This window comes from Penicillium verhagenii (genome assembly GCF_028828195.1).
Source record: "Penicillium verhagenii strain IBT 33310 chromosome Unknown utg000009l_segment0_segment0, whole genome shotgun sequence".
NCBI classification, from domain to species: domain Eukaryota; kingdom Fungi; phylum Ascomycota; class Eurotiomycetes; order Eurotiales; family Aspergillaceae; genus Penicillium; species Penicillium verhagenii.
Genome location: NW_026643173.1, coordinates 1,796,480 through 1,819,363, shown reverse-complemented (window position 1 = coordinate 1,819,363; position 22,884 = coordinate 1,796,480). Strand labels below are relative to the sequence as shown.

Sequence of the window (22,884 nt, the reverse complement as noted above, 5' to 3'; positions counted from 1 at the left end):
ATTCAAAGTGGCGTTTAAATGTTGGTATCACCAACGAAATTGCTTAGACCTCACTGCCTCGTGGATAACATCCCCAGGTAGCATCTGGTTTAAAATTGAAATACATGAAATTTCACCGTGACAATATAGCGACATCCTCCAAGGTTCCACCAAACACCGTTGCGGGCTATCGGAATCTTGATGAGGTCAGAATGGAACACGGCGCTTGTAACCTCACACAATCTTAGGCGGGTTGTTGTGGTGGCTCAGCGGGATTTGGAAGATGGGGAAAAATTGCTGCTTTCGGGTATATCAAATTGAAAGCCTTCGCCACGGTCGCTTGTGGGGGAAATTCCGAGTCTCTTCAAGATGGTGGTTTTGACCATACTAGTAAACATGGCATACTAGCGCGGTTAGTTCAGTTATTGCCGTTGAAATAATATCAATTATATCATATTGAAGGACCGCTCTCAAGCCCTCGTCAAAATGGAACACAGACTCGTCATGGCTGCAGGACTTCCAAGTCCCACGCGAACTTTAAAGTAAGGTTGTGATTCAACTAGAGTTCGACTGACTCCAGTGCGCCATTGGCACTGCAGCGACCGGTGTGGCCTTGAGTTCGGCTTCGAATGTACTTCCCAGGTTCGCATTTGATCGTGTGTCACTTGTTGTGGTCTCGGTGGGCGACACCAAGGCATGTGTTCGCGAGATAATGATTTTTCACACGGGCGCAAAAGGTATCTCTGTTGAGAAGCATGTAAGAAAAAACTTCAAAGACAAAAATCCAGCTGGAACGTGGCCTCGGCCACGAGGTTGACAAAGTCAAAAAAAATCGACTTGGGTCGTGACGGGAGATCGGCGGGAAAGTTGGCGGCTCTGACTTGTCAGCTCCCAGCTTTCCCCGACCACACGACCCGCCGACGGCTGACTGAGCTCCATGAGTCGGTCAAGGGTTCCATAATAAACATAAACAACCATGGCATCCAATTCCACATGGCACGCATTAAGTTTGCAACAAACAAGCTTGCCCCCGCTTCTATTCCAGTACACAGGCACTCAACAAGGTTACGCGCTCTGCGTCACGGATCTCACCTCCATCTGGACGGAAAACCTATCGCACAAAGAGATCTTAGCCCGCGCGGAAGAAAACAACACGACCATCGATCCAAGCGAAGATCAAACCCAGTTTGACGTGTTCCTAGCGAAGATCGGGGAAGCTCTGCGCGGAGACGGGGGCAGCGCCGCACTGAACAGCGGATCAGACCCCGGCTCGCTCGAGCTCAGTACCAGCTCTAAACTCCCGGCCCCACTGCAGCCGCTGAAATGGACCATCTATCTTTCAAAAGAGACCTCGTCGTCTCTGACGGATCGATTACTTCTCCCGCTGCTGAGAGATGAAGCGGGCTGGGAATCTAAGCAGCGAGTGCTTTGTGATAAGCTAAAACAGAAGGACTGGGTTCTTGGCAAGTTTTTTGACAAATTCGAGGCGCTGGGCGTGGATCTTGGTACTGTTTTCCCTGCTGCTGCTGCATTGCGCACTACGAAAAAGGGTAATACAAGGAATGAGGCGGCAAAGTTCATCAAAGGGCTCGCTCCGTTTGATGAATCGGCATGGCGCCGTGAGTCGGGAGAGGCGTCATCCGAAAACTCCGGGATAGCTGCGAATATCCTTTCCGAGCTTTTGGGGTCCAGCAGTCGGAGCGGTGACCTTGACAAGCTTCGTGCGCCGCAGGATCAGTGGTGGAATGGTCTCCAACGAAAGTCCGGAGCGACCTCGTCTCAATTTGATAAGAATACCGCAAAACCAAACGAGAGTTTCTCCCCAGCTCAAAATGATGAGCTGGTCAGAGCTTCCCAGCAGGATCGGGCCCTGGATTTGGATGGAGATGGTGTTTCAACGGCTAGTGAGGACGAATTCGAGCGACAAGAGACACCTCCCCGGATCAGAGCACAAAGAGAAAAACTCGCCGCCGCTTCATCGTCCCAGTCCAAAGCGAAAGAAGATCAGGACCATCGCATGGCTGGAGACGATGCATCAACCGCAAGCGAAGATGAATTCGAGCGGCAAGAAACACCTCCCCGAATCAGAGCTCGAAGGGAAAAACTCGCCGCTTCACCACCCCAATCCAGAACAAAGACAAATCAATCACCTAAACAAAAACAAAACCAGACACCAGAGCCAGCTCCAGACCTGGATATGGATTCTGGCGAAGCTACAGCATCAGACTCAGAGCCCGAGCCCGAACCTGAACGTCAGCCCACCCCACCACCAGCCCCACCACCCAGTCCCCCCAAACCCGAAGAACCAAAAACATCTCCCAAGAAACCCACAAGACCCAGAGGTGGGATGGGAGTGATCGGCGGCCGCAAAAAGAGAGAAGCAATGGAGGCAATGGAAGCAAAGCAGCCAAGCCCACCTCCTCCCCCATCTCCCTCTCCACCCCCGGCATCATCAGCAGCGCCGCAACGCAAAACCAAGATAGGCGGCCGGCTCGGCATGATAGGTGGGAAAACGAAGAAGAAAGAATCCGAAGCCTCGTCCGGGCCCGCTGTGGATCGCAAGCAGGACTCTCCGGATCAGGATACTGTCGAAGTCGCAAAGCCGGAGGAAAAACCGGCGCCTAGTCGAGAGAAAGAAAAAGAAAAAGAAAAAGAAAAGAAAAAGAAAAAGAAAAAGAAAAAGAAAAAGAAAAAGAAAAAGAAAAAGAAAAAGAAAAAGAAAAAGAAAAGACTCCGCCTCTGCCGCCGGCTGAGGAAACTGATCAGCAAAAGGCTGTTCGGAAGCGGGAGGAGTTGAAACGGCAGTTGGAGGAGAAGAGTAAGGCGCCGAAGAAGAAACGGAGGTTCTAGTTTGTGCATACTTTCTACGTTTTTGGGGGAATTTTGTGGTTGGTTGATATAATACGGTTACGATCTTACATAGGTGTGTAGTAGCTGTGTTGTGCAGATAACATTGTAGGGTTGGATGTAAATATCAAATGACCATTGGGGGGAATCAAGTTCAAACAAGATGCTCGCTAAACGACGATTAGAAAGTGCAATAGAGTACATAGCTCACGCAAGCAGATCCCCGACACGGGGGCGCTGATACGGGAAAAAAGAAGAAGAGGAAAACAGAAAGCAGAAGAGAAAGAAACTCGCTCTAACTAATCAGAGGGCGCTATACTGGACCGGTTGGAAGGACCTCGTCGCAGGCCCTGCTCACCCGGCGTAACCAGTCTCACTCTCTTAGGGGATACAGCTCCAGAAGTAACAGGCTGGCCAGTAGAAGAGGTGGTCGAGACGCTTCCACCTGTAGTAGCCACGACACCAGCAGCACCAAGCATGCCGCGGACTTTTTCCACGGCCTTGCTTTCCCCCTTTGTCCACGGATCACGTTTCACAAGACCAGCGCCCGAAGAGCGGTTAGCAGAGTCGCGCCGTTTCGATTCGGAGAGCAATGCATTGCGGTTGGAATCGCGCCGGGGACCTGGGCCGCAGTCGTGTGAGCAGCCGGGAGTGGCACAGCCGCCTTCGCTGATGGAGACGTCGTTCAGCCACGTTGAGATACAGGCCACATGGCCACCGTGGCCGCAGCCTTGACACCAGGTCCAGAGGGCAGAGCCCTTGGGCCGTGGGGCAGCGAAGGAATCGAACTGTTCTAGCTCGGAATTTGGGACGACCTCTGTTGAGACTGAAGAGGAGTGTGAAATGATTTCGGATTCTGGGTGAGGGCTTGCGCTGCCAAACGAGGTTGGTTGCTGATCTCTTTGTGCAGCGACCCATTCAGCAGGCGGGTCGATGCTCATGCAGATTGAGCATGGTGCCTGGGGAGTACTGCAGCGGTAACAACGGGTGTTGTCGCGCTTGGGATTCTCGTATGGTTTTTGGCAAGTATAGCAGTACACATTGATGAAGGTGTCTGCTTGAGCGTAGTCGTACACAGCAGGGTAGGTTGGCACGCAGGACAGACGGAGCTCAGCAGCTTCCAAATCCAAAGAATGTCGAATGAGGTATTCGTTGTAGGTTTTGAAGATAATTTCGCTCTCTTCATAGGGAAGGATCTGCTCGCAGTCTTCGAAGAGGAAATGAAGTTTCTGAAGCAGGTGTGCTGCAGTTTGAATATCGACGGCGCCGTTATTGCTGTGATAATATTGGACTGCCTCCTTCAAAATGGCTTCTATGCTCCATGGCTTCGGTTCGGCTGTATCTTCTGCTAGCGGGATTTTAACCCGGGATAGATCTTCATACATTCCTGCCATCACTGGATAAGTCGAGACATCCACAGACACTGTCTGGGTTGAAAGCTGGAATTGGTCTATCGAATCCGGGCGTTCAATTGGGGTGGATTCAGTCATTAAGACTGGAGGACTGGAAGGTCGTTGGAGATGAAGCCGATCGGCTTCTAAGGTAGACTCATCATCATACTCAAGTTCTTCTTCCAGCTCTTCTGGTGACGGCTCCAGAATTGATCCTCTTCCAGTTGATACAGCAGATCGCCCCCCATAGGACCCAGCTAGGCCAGAATCGGACGGTCGCCGGTCTGGAATTCGGGTATTGGATGAATATGAGGCGGCGGCGATAGATTTCGAGGGGTGTGAGCTATCAGTGGATGCAGAGAACATGGGGAAACTCTCTGAAGAATCATGCCGATGATACTGATCAGGTGCAGGAGGACGATTTGACTCCATTGGAGTTTCCAACGTCAAGACTTTCTTGGGGAAATGCTGGTAATTCTGGAGAGCCGCTCGCTTTTCATCCATCTGATGGTCATAATCGTCCTCTGAAGCTTCGCGAGGAAATTCTGGATGGTTTCGGGTGCGCCAGTCTACTCTTCCAGCAATTGCCCTGGGTGCAGATCGCTGATCACTATCCGGGTCCAGTGTTGGATCACGCAGACGATCAAACATGACGCCCGTCGCAGAATGTGTGTCTTCACTCGACACTGACTGAGTGGGCACCAATGGCAAAGGAGTAATGAGACGATTAGCATTGTCTGGCATACTCCAACCATTATGCGAGCTCAACACTGAGGGTGGCAGAGGGTCAAGGTCGCTAGCGTTATCATCTATTGAAGGGATTTGAGAATCGCTGCTCCATGAGTCCATTTGGGGAGAGTCGGGTAATGGTCGTGCGAGAGGCGTAGTCATGTTCGATGTACTCTCGGCCTCAGTTCCTAGACTTTTCTGACCTTCCGTTTCCATGACTCCTTTGAATAGTCGGCTTTTGACCTTTCCCTGGCGATTTTCATCGACCGTTCGCGGCTGCCTATCAATCAACAGGCCATCCTTGGATGACTTCCCCTTGACTCCACCTTTGCCCGATGATTGCTCCCGCGACCTGCGCTGAAGTTCTTGGGTGATGGCGAATTTCACGATACGCCAAGTCTGAGCTAGCTTGGGCAGAGACGCATCATCTGCGCTCTCGGCATTCTGGTCGAGCGATTCCATCAAGGAATTAAGCACATTGACAGGAGTTTGCTTATAATCGTAATCCTTCATCAGTGGTGAATAATGGCGTGCCAAAAACTGAAATCGCGATTCATCACTAGTAGCACCAGGAATGCATCCAATGACTCCCAACTGATCGGGTCCTGGCGTGGTAATCTTGGCCAAGGTTTGGTCCAGGGGAAGAATAGGGATGTCATCTGGAGCCCCTGGTGGCGTGCTACCTAAAGATTTTGACGAGCGGATGGCGGTAGACTTGGTCTGTCTATGCCGAAGTGAAGAAGCTAGAGCCTCATCATCGAACATACTATCGTCTGCCGGACTTTGGCTCAAGGATCGCTCTCCGGTGCTAGCTGCATCTTCCTCAACTTGGAGGAATTGAGGGGCATTGACACCGTGAGCTCTGCGGCGAGGACGCTTTTGACCAAATGCAACAAACGCACCATTGGGACTCCAGGCGACTGAGCACGTCGGCCGTCGAGTGACCACTGTTGGTGCATATCGGAGATCAGTTTGAGTAAACGAACCGACCTCGCCGACAGTCCACAATAGATCTTTAGAGTGCCAGAGTAGATCACTTGCTGGCGAATCATATCGATCAAATTCCCGGAATGGAACATGAGGTCGGCGAAGATCCCAAAGATGAATACGTGGATCCTCCTTGTCATATGATGTGACGACTTGAGAGGACTGCCATTCTCCAGACCCAGGAGAGTCGCCGACCCACGACGGGGGACGCCAGCGAACATTCGTTACGGGCTGGGGGGTTCGGAACTGAAACGCCGGTTTCTGCCGTCGCTCTGCAGATTTGGAAAAATCCCAGACCTTGACCTGTCGGTCCGTGCCTCCACTGACAATGTGCTTCCCATCCGGGTGCCAGTCAACGGCATAACATGGGCGATCATGAGCCGCAATGCGCAACAGTGGGGCATTGGTCTTTCGTGAGTCCCACATTTGAATTGCGCCGCTGTCCGTGGCGGTCGCAAACATGACCCCATCGCTGGGGGACCACCGGACGTCTCGGATGGCGTCGCTATTACCCTGGTATACATGTTTGCTGCCACACGTGGAAAGGCCACGATTCGTAGAGGCGGATCGCAGATCCCACATGCGGATGGTTCCATCTTGGCTACCGGACAGCAGCCAAGAGGGGAGAAAAGGGTTGAAAGCGAGTCTGTGAACCTGGCGGTTGTGGCCCTGGAAGCGACATAATTGGAGGCCGGGCCGCTGCAGGTCGTAAACGACAATCCGACCATTGGCGACCGCCGTAGCGATTATTCGGTCGTGATTGCCATGTGACCACTTTACATCCTTTACATTCAACTGGTCCTTATGTGGCATTGAAACACCCGCATCATGGTGGGTAGATGCATAGCTCACCACAGCATTGCGAATATTAAATTCCTCCGACGAATGGTCAGGCGAGACTCGGATGGTTTTGAGAATATCTTTACCCCCGATTACTGCATGGGTCTGTTGGGGGGGAGATGTCAAGAGCGACAATAGGGATCCCGGTACGATGGGTGACGGTCTGTGGTTCTCCTGGACTATGGACATTGTGGGATCAGGATTGGTTCGATCTGGAGATCTGGAGATCTCGACACGAGGGGGAGGGGTGTATGGGGGGTGGATGCAGTATGTAAGAGGAAAGGGAGGTGTGGAAACAATTGTAGGAAGGTATCGTATCAAATAGCAGGCAGGAGAATGCCCAATCGTCTTTTTCCAAGCAAATGCAAAAGCATAATAAGCGGTGTGAAGAAATTCCTTCAAACGTACAGTGATTTGGACCTGATCGGCCGGGGACCATCGACCCGACTATTCTGCGGACTGGGGGGTCTCGACCCGGAGAAGAACGGCGCGAATCGGGCGAGGGCGTTGGCAGCACGCGAGTATCTTTGTGGAGGTGGCGGGGGAGGGGGCACAGGAAAGCGTGACCCTGAAAGATCCGACATGACTTTCTATCACACGTCCATTGCTGGAGCAAGGGCACACGACCAGTTGACCTCTAATGGAGTTATTCCAAGGTTAAATTCCAGGTTTGCAGGTGGTTCGGACTTGATGTGGAGCGTTGGAAAGCGGTGAAGGAATCAGTTGCAGGTGGGGGAAACCTTGAAAAGTAACAAGATACATTGGAAGATGAACATTTGAACCTTGTAATAATCGAAACAACATGGGGTTTGGCTTCAAAACTATCCAAATATCATGTCTATTTGACATGTGCTGTCAAGTTGTCTATACCTGTTTGTCCAGTTGATTGTGGGTTTATCAGTATATAGTTTCGTTAAGTATACAAATTGTATAAGATTAACACTTTGTGGATCCCTGAGGCATTAGTTGTCAAGAGCGGTCTGACATGGCCAGCACATACTAAGAGATCAGATTTGAAAATGGTCCTGCAGGTCTCCCCGGACTCTCCGATGGTCTTGGGAAGAGTATGATAGGGTGGGGGTTCTTTGGGCATCGGAAAACGGGAATAAAAAAATTGATTAAAAAATAAAATAAAAATAAATAAAAATAAAAAATAAAAAAAGATTATAGAGCAGTTGTCAAATGTCTCACCTTTCGAGGGAACATTTGAATTGGAAAGATATGTAAAAATAAAATAACAAACAATCCAAGTGTTTGAGAAAGCTTCACTTACGGGGAACCGGATGGCCAATGGATTCCATGGAGATGGAAATAGAATAGAACGTCATATACGAAACTAAAACATTAATCATTCTAGTAAGCGTGTTAAGCAAAGCTAAATGCGATACATCACTCAAGTGCTTTCCCTTGGATTCATCTAGACCGTCTAGTCTAGGCTCAAGTGCTAATCTAATCGCAAGGCAGTCGCACATTAGACCTTCTAGATCCTGGGGGATCTGATCGCCAATACTTACTAGTACTATAGTATATATACCTGCTTCCAAAGTACCCCGGAAAAGAAAAAATTGACTGATATAAAGAAATTCTTTGATCATTTGAATTTTTAGAATTTTTAGGGAATTCCACATCCTTACCGCTATATATAAAGAGAGGGTTCTGTATAGATTATCCCAAAATCTTGCCTTTTCTTACCTTTTCTCCACATAGAAAGATCCAAGTCGTTTTTCTTGTTTCCACACCTGCCTGGATAGTTTGATGGTTCTTTTGACCTATTCAAACCTGGACCATCGGGCACCCATTTGATTTGCATTAAAAAAAAAAAAAACACAAACCAAATATTTCCACCTGGCAAAAAAGAAAAAAAAAAGATTCCGAGCTTGTGGTTCAGGCTGAATGCAAACGATTGTTCCTCGGGCCGTATATATAGAGAACGGGTGCACAGTGCAAGCTGGGCGACCTAAACAACCTCCGGTGGAGCACTTGCGTTAGCTGCATCCACACCGTCATTCCTCTTGACCTTTCATCAAGTAAGAGATCAATTTCTCTTTGTATGGGAAATCTACCTTGGTTTTCCATCATCTTCTCTTCTTCCCCGATTTTCTAGGTTTTTGCCACTCGATCTCGGCTTGCCTTAGCTTTCTGGTTGCCAGAGCCATCACATTAAGAACCCAAAAGGAAATAGCCCAAACATTTGAATTGTCTTCTTGTCAAGAACCCTCAAAAAAAAAAACAAGAAAGAGTTCACAAAAGAGTCAAGAGCGATCTCTATAAAACTCTGGCTTGAGATTGCTAGGAATTTCCAACATTGGTGGTTCAACATTTGCCTCCGATTTCGCCTCGTGGACCAAAAAGCAAAGTGCACGCATAATCCCCGCGTGCGGCCGCGATCATTCCTCGCGTCGATCCCTTGGCCATACCCGTCCAGTCATTTCCGATCCGAACCCGTTCCTCCTCAACTACCATTTCGTGGGAGGCACCCTTGTGTCATGGAAATCGCCTGAATCAACGCCCTTCGTTTCTTTTTCCAGTGCCAGTGCCCATATTCCTGGCTTCGAATTCATAACAGTGGTGCATCATGGATCCCCACGCAGCTCTCGAGCTGCTGGATTACTTGCGAACATGTTACCCTGTCTTCCTCCTCGTCCTCTTCGTCCTGGCATTCATAGCCAACACCGTCTCCAACGCCAACAAATCCAACCAGTCTGAATCCCCACGCATGGGTCCGGGGGGACGCCAGCTTCCCCAACGATCGCGCAGCTCCGGTATCCGCAAAACGCAGGGGTTCTCCAAGAACGTCAAGCGGGTCTTCAACTGGCTCTCCGTCGCAGTACTTTTGACCTTCCTGGCAGATGCCACCATTTACATCGTCCATGTGATGGTAGCAAGGTCCGAACATTGGTGGCGTGGACAATCTGTCGTGGTACGTTTCGGGGGGAATCCCCAGTCCCAAAATTGCCGCTGATGCCAAAAGCAAAAACATCCCCATCCAGAAAAAGCTTAAACAATTCAGAAAAAAGAAAAGAAAAAAGAAAAGAAAAAAAGCTGAAATACAAATCAGTGGGCCAAGAAAATGCTTGCTAACTATTCATGCAGGTTTACATCGTCGGCTCTTTTTTCGTCTACGCGGTCTTGCTCATGACCTTGCTCGATACCACCCCATCCCCGGCACTCCCTCAATTCGTCTGTTGGTTGGTTGCCATCCCGATCGAATTGGTTATTCTTAGTACTACCATGTCCATCTACACCTCGGTTCACCACGAGCCAGTCGTAGGGGACCCTGAGGGTGGCCGGATTCGCCAAAGCATCACACCCTGGGAGTCTTTGGAAGTGGCCTCCAACGCCGTCCGGGTCCTCATCCTGTTTGCCCTAGTCACTCTGTATGCCAGCAAGTCGCTTACTTGCAGCAGACCGCAGAATCAGACAAATGGTAATGTCTCGGAGTCTACTGGATTACTGGACTCATCCAGCGCGGAAGTTGGTGCGGCTAATGGTAACGGCAACGGTCATGCATATGGATCAACAAACGGAAATGGACACCCTCAATCGTCGAAACCACAAGACAAGTGGGTACGTCCGACAACGATCCCCTCGACCAGCTGGTGGGAGTACTTGAGTGGCTACTCGCTCTTTTTCCCTTACTTGTGGCCCTCCAAGTCCCGCCGTCTTCAGATTATCGTGGTGGCATGTTTCCTCCTACTCATCGCTCAACGTATCATCAACGTCATGGTGCCCATCCAGGTCGGAATTGTCACCAAGGCTTTGGCGGGAGATGAGGGTCAATTCCGTGTTCCCTGGATGGAGATCTTTTTGTATGTTGTGTATAGATGGCTGCAAGGAGGTCAGGGATTATTGGGTTCCCTGCGCTCTAGCCTCTGGATCCCCGTGAGCCAGTATTCTTATATGGAGCTTTCCACTGCTGCCTTTGAGCATGTCCATGGCCTCAGCTTGGACTTCCATTTAGGTAAGAAGACTGGTGAGGTGCTCTCTGCACTGAGCAAAGGTAGCTCGATCAACACATTTTTGGAGCAGGTCACCTTCCAGGTCGTACCCATGTTGATTGATTTGGGTATCGCCGTGGGCTACTTCTTGGTTGCCTTCGATGTATACTACGCCCTTGTGGTGGGTATCTCTACCTTTGGCTATCTTTATGTGACTATTCGTATGGCCCAGTGGAGGGCAGAGATCAGAAGACAGATGGTCAACGCCTCACGACAAGAAGATGCCGTCAAGTAAGTTGCGCCCCGCTTATATTCTATCAGGATAAGACTAACCTTTTCAACTCTTTAGGAATGATTCTATGGTTTCATACGAGACAGTCAAATACTTCAATGCGGAGCAGTACGAATTTGACCGCTACCGTGACGCTGTCGGCACTTTCCAAAAGGCCGAGTACCACGTTCTCTTTTCTCTCACTTTGCTCAACACCTGCCAAAACACGGTCTTTATGATGGGTCTTTTGACAACTTGCTTTATTGCTGCGTTCCAGGTCTCTACTGGCCAGCGTCCAGTTAGTAAATTTGTGTCTTTGCTGACCTACATGGCACAACTCCAAGGCCCGTTGAACTTCTTCGGTACCTTCTACCGATCTATTCAATCTGCGCTCATCAATGCGGAGCGCATGCTGGAATTGTTCCGAGAGCAGCCCACTGTGGTCGATAGTCCTCGTGCGACACCTTTGGCCATGTGCAAGGGTGACCTTCGCTTCCAGAATGTTGAATTCTCGTACGATTCTCGAAAGCCGGCATTGAATGGACTTACTTTCCACTGCGAGCCTGGAACTACCACTGCTTTGGTCGGAGAGTCAGGTGGAGGCAAGTCCACCGTCTTCCGACTGCTCTTCCGCTTCTACAATGCCGAGAAAGGTTGTCTCAGAATAGATGGTCACGATGTGCAAGACGTCACCATCGACTCCTTGCGCAAGCATATTGGTGTTGTGCCCCAAGACACTGTCCTTTTCAACGAGACTTTGATGTACAACCTGAAGTATGCCAACCAAGATGCGACTGATGAAGAGGTGTTCGAGGCTTGCCGAGCGGCTAGCATCCACGACAAGATCCTGGCCTTCCCTGATGGCTACAATACCAAGGTTGGCGAGCGTGGTTTGCGTCTCAGTGGTGGTGAGAAGCAACGTGTGGCTATTGCACGTACTATCATCAAGAACCCTCGCATCATTCTCCTGGACGAGGCGACAGCTGCACTTGATACCGACACCGAGGAGCACATCCAGGAAGCTCTTTCTACTCTTTCCCACGGCCGCACTATGCTCGTAATTGCCCACCGACTCAGCACCATCACCACCGCAGACCGTATTCTGGTCTTGCAGAATGGTCAAGTTGCTGAGAGCGGTACTCACGAGGAGCTTCTCGCCATGAAGGGTCGTTACGCCGGAATGTGGCGAAAGCAGATCCGGGCCCAGAAGGCTGCGGCCGAGGCCCAGGTTCTCCAAGACAGAGCAGAGCGTCTCCGCAACGCCGCCACCAACAGTGATGACAGCTCCAGTCAATCAGATGAGGACCGTAACGGCGGTACTGGCACCCCTCGCCCTGCCAAATGATTCACCCAAATACGCATTTGAACAACCTGTACAGGCAACTCAATACCTCACCCCCAAATATTTCGCCCACCCGTGCCTAATAGTCATCTTCCCGCATGTGCATAATCTCTTGTTATTCTTTGATTTTTTTTTTCCTTTTTGGCCGATGGAAAACAAAACGGTGCAGTAATGTTGACCTTGGACCGCCGGTGGGGATAGGATGAGATGTGTAGCATTGTTTTGCGCTTTCTGTTTTGATGTTTCTGGAACTTTCCTTAACGGTGATTGTAGTTCCATTCCTTTTTCTGCGTTTTGTCCTGTTTCTTTCTCTGATTTCATTTCGGCGTTCGGGGCATCATGACGCGTATGACTTTTTTTTTTTTTTTTTAGTCCTTGTCTCATACTGCATCGGAAGTGCAGTACGGGCACGGGTGGGTTACCTGGAAATAAAAGCTAGATTAATCACTAGGGCCACCAAAGGCGGATATATTAATACAAAGGACATTGAATTTCCAATTTCTATTCTAGTTAGACTTCTGAGATTGACAAGGTTCTATTATGTAGGTTCCATATACACAGTTGCATGTACTCCGTACATCGTACATGCTAATAAGGTACTACGTAGTTCGCCAAGACCGACCCCGGACCAAGCTTGTTAGCTTCAACCGATCGGTCCCAGAAAAAAAAACCCCCTTCAGACAATCACCTTCCTACACCTCCACAAACCACATACGAATCAACAATTCGAAGCTGCTAGTACACACAATGCATACACCATCGCCACAACTCCTCCGCGCCCTGCGCACCACCCTCTCCGCCAACCCGCGCCCCATCCTCCCCCGACTCACACCCATCCTCCCATCATCGCATCGCAACTCCAGCACCGCCGTCCGCCCCACGCGCATGATCCCGCGCTCTCACACCCACAAGCCCGCCAGCCACGACCGTGGTCCGCAATCAGAAGAAAGCACCCAGACCGACTTCAACGCGTTAAACGTGTTGGGTGGCGTCGAGGCGCCGACTACTGCTATCGACGCATGTCTCGATTCCGGATTCCATCTTAACAGTGGCTTGAAGATCACGGGTGGTTCGGGCATGATGCTTGTGGGTGGGGAGGCTTTTTCTTGGCGGCCGTGGAAGGTAGCTGAGGGCAAGTTTGAGGATGAGCGCGCGGCTAAGGCTGCGATGATTAATGCGAAGGGCCAATTTGAGTTGGGGGAGGAGGCTTTTGGGTTGTTGAGTGTTGTGTGGCCGAGACCTGGTACGTCACTTGTTCTTGTTTCTTCTTTCTCTGGTCCTTTTTCTTTTCCCCTTTGGGGGCACTATGGTTTCTATGTGTCAAGGTTTCAAGCTTGCTATGGGTCAGATGGACGTGATGGTCATCTGTATCTAGTATCTTGATCATTTGGAATCTTGTGTCTCGTGTGACGATAAACCTTACAGATGGGATGTGTCGCTAATGTTGGGGGTGTTGTTAGATATGCTCATTCTTGGTTTGGGTGCCTCGATGTATCCCTTGTCGCCTGAAACAAAGCGTCAGATTAATTCGCTGGGCATTCGAGTGGATATTCAGGATACGCGCAATGCCGCGGCACAGTTTAATCTGTTGGCTACTGAGCGCGGCGTGACCGAGATTGCGGCTGCGATGATCCCGATCTCATGGAAGGGGAGATCATGAGGGGTTTTCTAAAGGAGATCCTTTCCCAATGTACATATCAGAACTCCACTCATATTCATGAGGAAAAAAATATCATTATATCCCCATGTTAAATTGTGCTAAAGTAAATCATCAGTCAAATCCAATATTTCGGAATTTCCCCAAACGGAGGTCATGTGAGCCGTTATTCACGGTACCCACGGGGTTTGGCTGACATATCCCATAGGTGGATGTCATCTCTACTACACCTTGAAGCTCCACCTCCCTAGCCCCACAGAGCTTCCCTCCTTCCCCCTCGCACCAGAGCTTCTAAACAAAGCTTCTTTGCTTCTCTGGTCTATACTTTAACCATGGCAGCTATACCACGGGAGGAGCCTCTATTGGCTCCCCCAGTAACCTTCTCCGACGACCAATCCTTCCAAGCCGAAGAAGAAGACGCCCTACTAACCGGCGAACGCGCAGAACGCCGCCACGCAGAACGGCGGGGTTGGATCTTCTGGAAAGAGATCGGGCTACTCGCCTGGGCAATCCTCGCCACGATCATCGTCGTCGTTCTCGGCGTAGTCTACCAACACGAACTCTCCAAACCAAACCATGCCACAAAAGACACCTGGGGACCCGGCGGCAAGCCCTCCGGCAAACGCAACCTCATCTTCATGGTCTCGGACGGCATGGGCCCCGCCAGTCTCTCCATGACCCGAAGCTTCCGACAGCACACGGAGGGTCTACCGATCGATAACACGCTGATCCTGGATCAACACTACATTGGCACGTCTCGGACGCGGTCCTCGTCAAGCTTGGTAACGGATTCGGCAGCGGGAGCGACTGCGTTCTCGTGCGGCTTCAAGAGCTACAATGGAGCTATTTCCGTGCTACCGGATCATACTCCCTGTGGAACTGTGTTGGAGGCTGCGTCATTGGCGGGATACAAGACTGGTTTGGTTGTTACGACGCGTTTGACGGATGCGACGCCCGCGTGCTTTGCCTCCCATGCCAACTTGCGACAGTATGAGGATAGCATTGCGGAACAGGAGATTGGAGAGAACCCGCTGGGTCGGGTCGTTGATCTTATGCTGGGTGGTGGACGGTGCCACTTCGTGCCAAACACGACTACTGGTAGCTGTCGAGCTGACGACCGTGATATCGTCGGACTTGCCGCTAAGAACGGGTTCAAGCTTGTGAATGATAGGGTTGGGTTTGATGCGCTCAACGGTGGCACTCAGGCCAAGTTGCCGCTGCTGGGTCTCTTTGCTGATCGTGATATTCCGTACGAGATTGACCGTCGCACGCAAAATGATGTTTACCCGTCATTGGAGGAGATGGCTCGTACTGCCTTGACGGCATTGAGCGAGGCGACCCGAGACAGTGAGCAAGGATTCTTCTTGATGATTGAGGGCTCGCGTATCGATCATGCTGGTCACGGCAATGATCCCGCTGCACAGGTACACGAGGTGCTTGCCTTTGATAAGGCCTTCGCTGCCGTCGTGGACTTTTTGGAGAAGGACTCCACCCCCGGAGTCCTTGTCAGCACATCTGACCATGAGACCGGTGGTCTGGCGACTGCCAGACAACTTCACCCGGATTCTTACCCTTCATACCTCTGGTATCCAGGTGTCCTGGCGAATGCCAGCCACTCCGCAGAGTACACCGCGGCTCAGTTGAAGGAGTACCTTGCTGGAACCGGGGCCAATGTAGAGGAGTCACAGAAAAAGGCATATGTCCGTCAGACTCTTTTGGAAAAGTACCTGGGCATTACCGATGCTTCTGAAAAGGAGGTAGATTCCCTTCTCCACCCGCCGACCGGTATTTCAACTGGATACTTGTTTGCCGATATTGTTAGCCGTCGCTCGCAAATCGGTTGGTCCACTCACGGACACTCTGGTAAGTGACTAATCCTTCTTTCACCTTCATCATACATTATTTCAGAGCCTGCTATTCAAATACTAATCTTGAACCCATAGCTGTCGATGTGAACATCTACGCATCTTCTACAAAGGGCGCTTGGCCCTTGGTAGGTAACAAGGAAAACACCGACGTGGGCACTTTCCTTGCCAACTACCTCGATCTCGATGTAAACGCCGTCACCAAACGGCTTCAAACCTCCGCCTCCTGGAGTGCATCTTCAGATGAGGTCTCTACTCAGGCAGACTACCAGTGGATGGGACACCCATCAGGCTCGGACATAAGCACTGAAAGCCTCGATGCATACCATGGCGACTTTAAGCGATCTTTGGAAGATTGTGGATGTGGCGGGCTCCACTAAGTAGCCATGTGTCTCTGAAACTATTCATTATAGCATTTTTCTTTTACTTTTTCAGATCTTTTTTTTCGGGGTCTTTTTTCGGGGTCTTTTTTCGGGTCTCTTTCGGTTCTGTGGCTATTCGACCACGGCGTTTTATTGGGCATAAATAGGAAGGGTGACTTGACTACCAAATCATCCTACAAGCAATGATAAAGACTTGAAATTTTTTTGAAGATCTTTCTTCCATTTTTAATGGTTTGTACTACAAACTACTGCGTCTCAAATTGCATGGGTCTAGCAGATTCAACAAAGTCATGTACTATGCACTAACACTCTGCCATGATATCAAACCCATCATGCCGGTCACTACTGGCTTACATCAACTTTCTTTTATACGTGGACACTACCACTATCACATACAAGTTCCAACGCCTGACTAGTTCTTACATTGAAAAGCATCTATACAGATAAAATGAAACAATAATTTCACAACTCACTACTGGTATTCAGTAAATCTTCCCAGGGTATCTTGACATAAAACACAACCTCAAACATGGCCAATTAAACCTCCCAAACATAAACCCATAAAAACACCATTAAACAGCCAGAGCACATCAAGAATCAAGATACCCATCAAGAAAAAACCTAGATATGGCAAAACAAATCCCACACCCACGCACCAATCCATTAATCCATCAATCCCACTCAGCACCCATTCTCCATACACTCACTAACCCCATTAACCTCCTCCACAATCCCAGGAATCTGCATCGTCTCCCAACATTTATCGCAAAACGGGAGGATCGTCCAACCCATCACATTGGTGCCGGTCCATTCGGGCCAGTTCCCCAGCACGGGCGGGTCAGTGCATACCCCGTCTGGCGTGAAAACGATCACCATATGAGGAAGGCACTCGTTAAACGACATGCAGGGGATGGTGTTGCTGGCTAGTTCGGCGGGATCGTTGATCCGGTCCAGTTGCTCTTTCACTGCTGCGCAGAAACACTCGAGGGCGAAGTCTGGGTGCTTGCAGAACAGGCCCCAGTAGCCCTGGTAGAGGCACATGGTGAGTAGTACTCGTTGGTTGGTTGGGCTTGCTTGCTTGCTTTGTTTTGTTTTGGGTGCTGTAGGGGCTGGCTGGCATGGTGTGGATGGATTGGTTAGCCAATTCACTACTTGGTTGGATTTGGATAGTACCGATGCTTGTTGTGGGGTGGTTTGGGGCCAGTGGTACTTACTATGTTGATGGCTTTGAGCTGTTCGTTTTTTGTTTGGTGGGCAACGCGCGTGTTTGGGGATAACAGCCCAGCCCAAATAACCTCAGATGCCTCCAGGCCTGGTGGGAGGGTGGGGCACAGAAGATGAGAATGGAGAACAGCGAAGTAGTAAATGCGCAAGGATTTGATGCGTAAGTGAGAAAAGCGCATGTTAACCCATAGAGGGAGGGTACCTGAGGTACAGATGGCAGACCTTGTAGAATCAACAGAACTTCGCATGCTGGGAAAACCCCAGTTCCTTACTCTAGTCCTAGTAAGTATCCGTTCAATGCATACGGGAAATGATATCAGGAACGGTACTAGTATTCAGCCAAGATCATGGAATACTAGAGATTTCAATACCTTTTTCTCTTTACTAGTATTAATTGACATCCTACTGCTATGCATATGCGAACTCAAGACGCATGAGCTACAGTGCAAGAGATACATACTAGCACATACCTCCCACCACACTCCATTCTATTCTAACTCAACTCCAGACCTATCGTTAATCTATACTAATGCAATTCCCAACGCAAGAAGGGCACCGCTCCGCCAGATCAGTAACCCACTGATCCACATTCGTCGCGCCCCCATCCCCCTGCTGCTCTTCCATAACGATACAGCCCTCCGTCGTGAGAACCCGCGGCAAGCAATTCTGTCGACTCCCTTCGCTCGAGTGACTATGATCCTCTGGAATAGGGTCGCCCAGATGTGAGAGCTGCTCGATCAGTTCCTGGCAGAACATTGTCAGGTGGAAGCGGACGTGCTGGCACTCGTAGTACCAGATTCCCTTGTAGCGGCACATGGCCACTGGTCACTGGTAGTAGGTGAATGGGAGGTGCTTTCCGGTGGCGGACACTGCTTTTTGGACTAAGGTGGTAGGGGTTGCTGGGTGCTGGGTGCTGGATTGAACACGAGCACCCGAAGTGATGGGTGGAGGTATGATTTTGAATATGGGTGATTTGGGAATGGGTGACTTGGCTTGCTTGGTGCGTGAGGTTTATCAGGTAAGATTGGGTTGAGATCAATCTATTCCCCGTGCTTCGATTTGTGGTAGAATTTCAAGGTTTGAAAATGAGTCTATGTGACAATGTTGCTCAGTTGTGTCCAAGTATGTGACTAACAGTTGCGGTGGTTCGAGTGGTGCTCGAGTCCTCGGTGTTGATCCACTGTTGTAGTCTCATCAATTGTTCCAGAAGACAACAATTCTTTTGCATGAGGAGGCAGAAATTGCGGGAAAAAAGATGGGATTCCAGAGCTGATATTTGTATTTTTCTATGACCACGTCTATGTAGACTTTCAATGAGCAATAGAGCTGACATGAAGTTTCTATAGAAGCAACTTGGAAGCCACGCATGATGATATCTTTTGCTACATTTTCCTTTCAGGCAGAGAAAGTTCTTTCGCCCATCTACCTGTTCCAAGGCAGACAAGATGAATAGGACTCTAAGGACTCTGAGAAGACAATCCTGTATTCATGGATGTAAGTGTACTCTTCATATAGGAGCCGGCTGTACTACATATAGAAAAACCCTGGTTTGTAAGTAGCATCGTCAAGCAATCAATTCAATGTGAAAGCCAGCTAGCTACCTTATGTAGTCACATTAAAGAGATCAATTGATACACGGTAGTACAAATATGGTTACATACCTGACCCACTAGAGTGGCTATCCGCAGGACATTTGAAACCAGTAGTGCATTCCCTAAATGCAGACCCACGTGGATACAAGGAAGTGGAGCAAGGGAAAAATACTTGGGTAAACGGCTTGATATCTGACCAACAGCAATAAGCTTAAATGGATATCTACACATGCATGGACGTAGTGGCCCGTGTGGTTTGCCAAGGTTGTACATAAGCGGAAAGGCAATTGGCGTAGCATAAATGAAATTTCAATAACAACCGCCGATTTTGATAAAGCGTGCATATTATACTTTGCCTTGGCACCGTGTATTTCCAAACGCGCAGAATCCATTATAGCAGGGTCCTGCCAGTAACCAGCGCAGGCAGGGATGTATATAGTAGAAATTGAATGCAGGAACGGAGTTTCAAAGGAAAGATTGAGAAAACAGAAACGCTAAGAGGTATTGGGTAAAAGATCAAAAGTGAAGGACAGGTGTTGACCGAATTTGACATCGGGAGAGCGAAATTCCAGTAAACAGCGAAAGTCTTCATTAGGTGGGATTTGTTAAAGTTGTTCAGAGAAAGTGTAGAAGTGAATATGACATAAAAGGGTGGAAAAATGTACTCGAGAAGAGCTGAAAAAAGGGGGATAAGAAGGTACATCAATAACTTGGTTGGCAAAAGCCCAACCTAAGATTCAAGACCTTTAAAATGTGACGAGAGCCACAACAGCCACCAGGACCGCGAAGAAAGAGCCGTGCAGAACACGCTCGTTCTGGTTGGCAGCACCGCTGTTGGTGGTGGTGCCCTGGCTGAAGGAGCTGCTAGTAGTGGTAGCTGCGGTGTCGGAGCTGGAAGAAGTGGCCACACCCTGCGCATTGGAGCCACCGGAGCCGTTGGAGTTGGTGGGGACGCTGTTGGTGCTGTTGCCGCTGCTGGTACCAGACGAGGTGGAGTTAGCACCGAGGGTCATGTCCAAACCGGTAGCACCAAGGGAGCCCAGAACGGTCGAGTTGGCAGTGACCTCAACATCGGTCTCCATAGCGCTGCTAGAGGTGTAAACGTAAGAGTTGTTGCCGGTGGTGGTAATTCCGTCGGGGGTGGCGTAGCAAGTAACATTAACCTGGCCGATGGTCGCGTAGTAGTATCCGGGATCCTTGATGTCCTCGCTGTCCCAATCAATCTCACCACCAGCCCAGGCGATGGTACCAGCGGCGTTAGTGGACTGACCGGCGGGCCAAAGGGACATCTGCAGGCGAGAGGGGGTCTGGGGGTACTGGTACTGCTTGGAGGTGGAGTTGTAGGTATCGGACTTTAGGAGGGTGCGCATCACGGTACCGTCGATGATCCACTGCAGCTGATCGGGCTGCCAGTCGATCTCGTAGGTGTGCCAGTCATCGAAAGTATCCTCGCCGCTGACGGAAGCGTTGCCGCTGTTGTGCCCTGTAGGAAATAAGTTAGTTTATGTTTCTTTCTGTATTTAATATGCACATGTGCGGGAATGCAAAAATTCAAGAAGTCATCCACATACAATCAAGAACACCCTGCCAGTAGTAGTTGGTCTGCACAGCAGTCAGGTCGGCACCGACCCACTCGTAGTCGATCTCATCCTTGACATCGGACAAGAGGATGAAAGCAGTCACGACACCCTTGCCACGGCTAGACTTGATTCTTCCAGAGACCTTGCCGTACCAGATGTAGTGGTTGTTGGCGAAGAGAGTTCCGACAGACTCCTTGGGCATAGTCATGAGAAGAGAGTTGTTCTCAATCTTGGGGTAACCACTGTAGGTCCAGTCGGCGGCGGAGGCATTGCCCAGGTAGTCGGTGTTCAGGATAGAGTTGTCAAGGTTCTCCCAAGTGTAGCTCTTGTTTTCGCAGACGGGCATAGGAGCACATGACTCGATGGAGTAGGAGGACATGATATCACAACCGCCGAGGCAGTATGCGCCAGTACCACACTCGCCATATTCTAGGGAATCGTCGGATTAGAGTGGTGTTCCAACCTGGATGTGGCTGAGATCAAAATACTTACGGGAGCAACAAGGGTAATCCTCGGGACATTGGCTGCTGGTGCTGCACGTGGTGGTTGCCAAAGCCGTTGCAGACAGGGCCAGGAGAGCAGTCACAAAACGGACCATTGTGTCAGATTATGTACGGGGAATCAGATAATCAAGCCAACGGAATGTACAAGAAAAAGGGAGGATGTTGGAGAAAGAAGACCACAGACAAACGAGCGAACTGTGGGAAGAATTAAAAAAAAAATTAAGAAAACGAGTGGTCGCAAGTGTCAATGCACTGAAGTTGCAGAAAGGAAAATGGGGAGGGTCAATCTCATATATTACGAGATGCACAGAGTTGCTCCGTACATAAACATGGAATTAGTGGGGCTAAACCGGATTGGGAACGTTTAACTGGAGCCCACAAAACCCCAAAAGACCCTTATCAAAGACAAAGGATCCACTCGAGTCCACTTAATTCATTAGTAAGATGAGAGAAAAAGCAGAAAAAGGACTAAAAAGGACTAAAAAGGACTAAAAAAGTCCCTGAGAGAGTCAAGTGGAGTCACTAGTTGAAGTGAACCCTGTATTTGATTTACAGTTATAAATTACACAGAAATTCAACTTGGTTTTTTTGACTTTTCAAGGTTATTTTTAGTCGTTAGCAACCAGGGATGAGACTTAAAAGCTGGGGACTGATATCATAGCCAAGTTCTCTGGGTTATTTTTCTCCATTTGATCTCATGTTCAAAGGGTCAAGTCTTAGCAAAAAAAAAAAAAAGATCAATTAATTTCGAGGAGATTAACCGCATCATTTTGATTCGATGTAATCTCTTTAATGTGAGACATGTTGCCCCAGGCGTTTGTGCTGGAGGGTGTACGGGATGACCCATAAGAGGGCAGGGAAATCAAGAAAATAAGGAACGAAACGACAGTGTACCCTTTTCAAAGGAGACTCTCGCTTCTGATTTGTGCATCATTAAAGAACACAGTTCACGGTACGGAGTATGCACCCGGGGCATCAATACATGTTACCGTATGCAAAGACACACTATCGACCTAATTTCGGGGCCGCCTGGAGTAAGTCAAGCCGAGTGCCCCGCTCAAGTCCATACCCCATGACTACCGAAAGCCCCCAAGACATAACCAAGAGAGAACCAAAGAACCAAAGGAACCGAGGCTGGGCGCCAAACCTTTAGTGAAAATAGAGTGGCGCTTCCAAGACTCGGCAAAAACTAAAACCCAGAAAAAAAAATTCAATTCATTCACACAAGAAATAATAACAAAAAGAAACAAGGTAGAAAGAAAAAGGAGCTCAGCTATTGACTCTGGAATCCTCATGCCTGCAGGAACGAGCAACCGTCGATCCAGTACCAGCAAAACCTTATATAGCCCGACGGAAGAATAAGCCATCATGATTCACAGCTACAGGCACGAGGGGGAAAGTCAGGGGAGCCCAGTACCGGACCAATACCACAATACGCATGTTTTCTTTTCTTTGACCTTTTTTTCCGGGCTTCTCAGCAACCACTGCTATTTTTCTAGAAGGAATGTGACTGATAGCTTGTGACCTCAGTGGCTTCTCTTGTCGGAGATCTGTTTACACCGGGTGTTTATCTGTTTATCTTGGAATGCGTCACCCCCGAGTAAGGGGTCAGCACGGCCGAGTAGGGGATGAGCTGCATAAGTAACCTTCAATAGCTGTGATCTGCGAATCTGGGGGGATTTAATTACAATGTTTTTTTTTTCTGTTTTTTTGAATTGCGCTGTGACCCCCAGGCACCAACGCTAGTCATTTGGCG

General features: G+C 49.4%; 7 protein-coding genes across 7 annotated transcripts; 4 read left to right on the top strand and 3 right to left on the bottom strand.

The window, feature by feature from the left end:
* Positions 1-955: 955 nt before the first annotated feature.
* N7466_009733 (uncharacterized protein) lies at positions 956-2,776 on the top strand (the record flags this gene model as incomplete). Its single annotated transcript, XM_057169122.1, has 1 exon — positions 956-2,776. The coding sequence occupies one exon, from the start codon at positions 956-958 to the stop codon at positions 2,774-2,776; it is 1,821 nt and encodes a 606-aa protein (XP_057017828.1).
* A 349-nt stretch (positions 2,777-3,125) lies between these two features.
* N7466_009732 (WD repeat protein) lies at positions 3,126-6,962 on the bottom strand (the record flags this gene model as incomplete). The annotated part of the gene is made up of 1 exon (XM_057169121.1): positions 3,126-6,962. The coding sequence occupies one exon, from the start codon at positions 6,960-6,962 to the stop codon at positions 3,126-3,128; it is 3,837 nt and encodes a 1,278-aa protein (XP_057017827.1).
* A 2,386-nt stretch (positions 6,963-9,348) lies between these two features.
* On the top strand, positions 9,349-12,327 carry hmt1 (putative vacuolar ABC heavy metal transporter (Hmt1); the record flags this gene model as incomplete). Its single annotated transcript, XM_057169120.1, has 3 exons — positions 9,349-9,693; positions 9,867-11,002; positions 11,061-12,327. 3 exons carry the CDS (start codon positions 9,349-9,351, stop codon positions 12,325-12,327), a joined length of 2,748 nt encoding a protein of 915 aa, XP_057017826.1.
* A 744-nt stretch (positions 12,328-13,071) lies between these two features.
* N7466_009730 (Mth938-like domain-containing protein) lies at positions 13,072-13,984 on the top strand (the record flags this gene model as incomplete). Its single annotated transcript, XM_057169119.1, has 2 exons — positions 13,072-13,567; positions 13,785-13,984. 2 exons carry the CDS (start codon positions 13,072-13,074, stop codon positions 13,982-13,984), a joined length of 696 nt encoding a protein of 231 aa, XP_057017825.1.
* Positions 13,985-14,313: 329 nt separating this feature from the next.
* N7466_009729 (alkaline phosphatase) lies at positions 14,314-16,226 on the top strand (the record flags this gene model as incomplete). The annotated part of the gene is made up of 2 exons (XM_057169118.1): positions 14,314-15,844; positions 15,925-16,226. The coding sequence occupies 2 exons, from the start codon at positions 14,314-14,316 to the stop codon at positions 16,224-16,226; spliced, it is 1,833 nt and encodes a 610-aa protein (XP_057017824.1).
* A 684-nt stretch (positions 16,227-16,910) lies between these two features.
* On the bottom strand, positions 16,911-17,270 carry N7466_009728 (uncharacterized protein; the record flags this gene model as incomplete). Its single annotated transcript, XM_057169117.1, has 1 exon — positions 16,911-17,270. One exon carries the CDS (start codon positions 17,268-17,270, stop codon positions 16,911-16,913), a length of 360 nt encoding a protein of 119 aa, XP_057017823.1.
* A 2,521-nt stretch (positions 17,271-19,791) lies between these two features.
* utr2 (putative cell wall glucanase (Utr2)) lies at positions 19,792-21,223 on the bottom strand (the record flags this gene model as incomplete). Its single annotated transcript, XM_057169116.1, has 3 exons — positions 19,792-20,528; positions 20,617-21,054; positions 21,118-21,223. The coding sequence occupies 3 exons, from the start codon at positions 21,221-21,223 to the stop codon at positions 19,792-19,794; spliced, it is 1,281 nt and encodes a 426-aa protein (XP_057017822.1).
* Between the last annotated feature and the right edge of the window lie 1,661 nt (positions 21,224-22,884).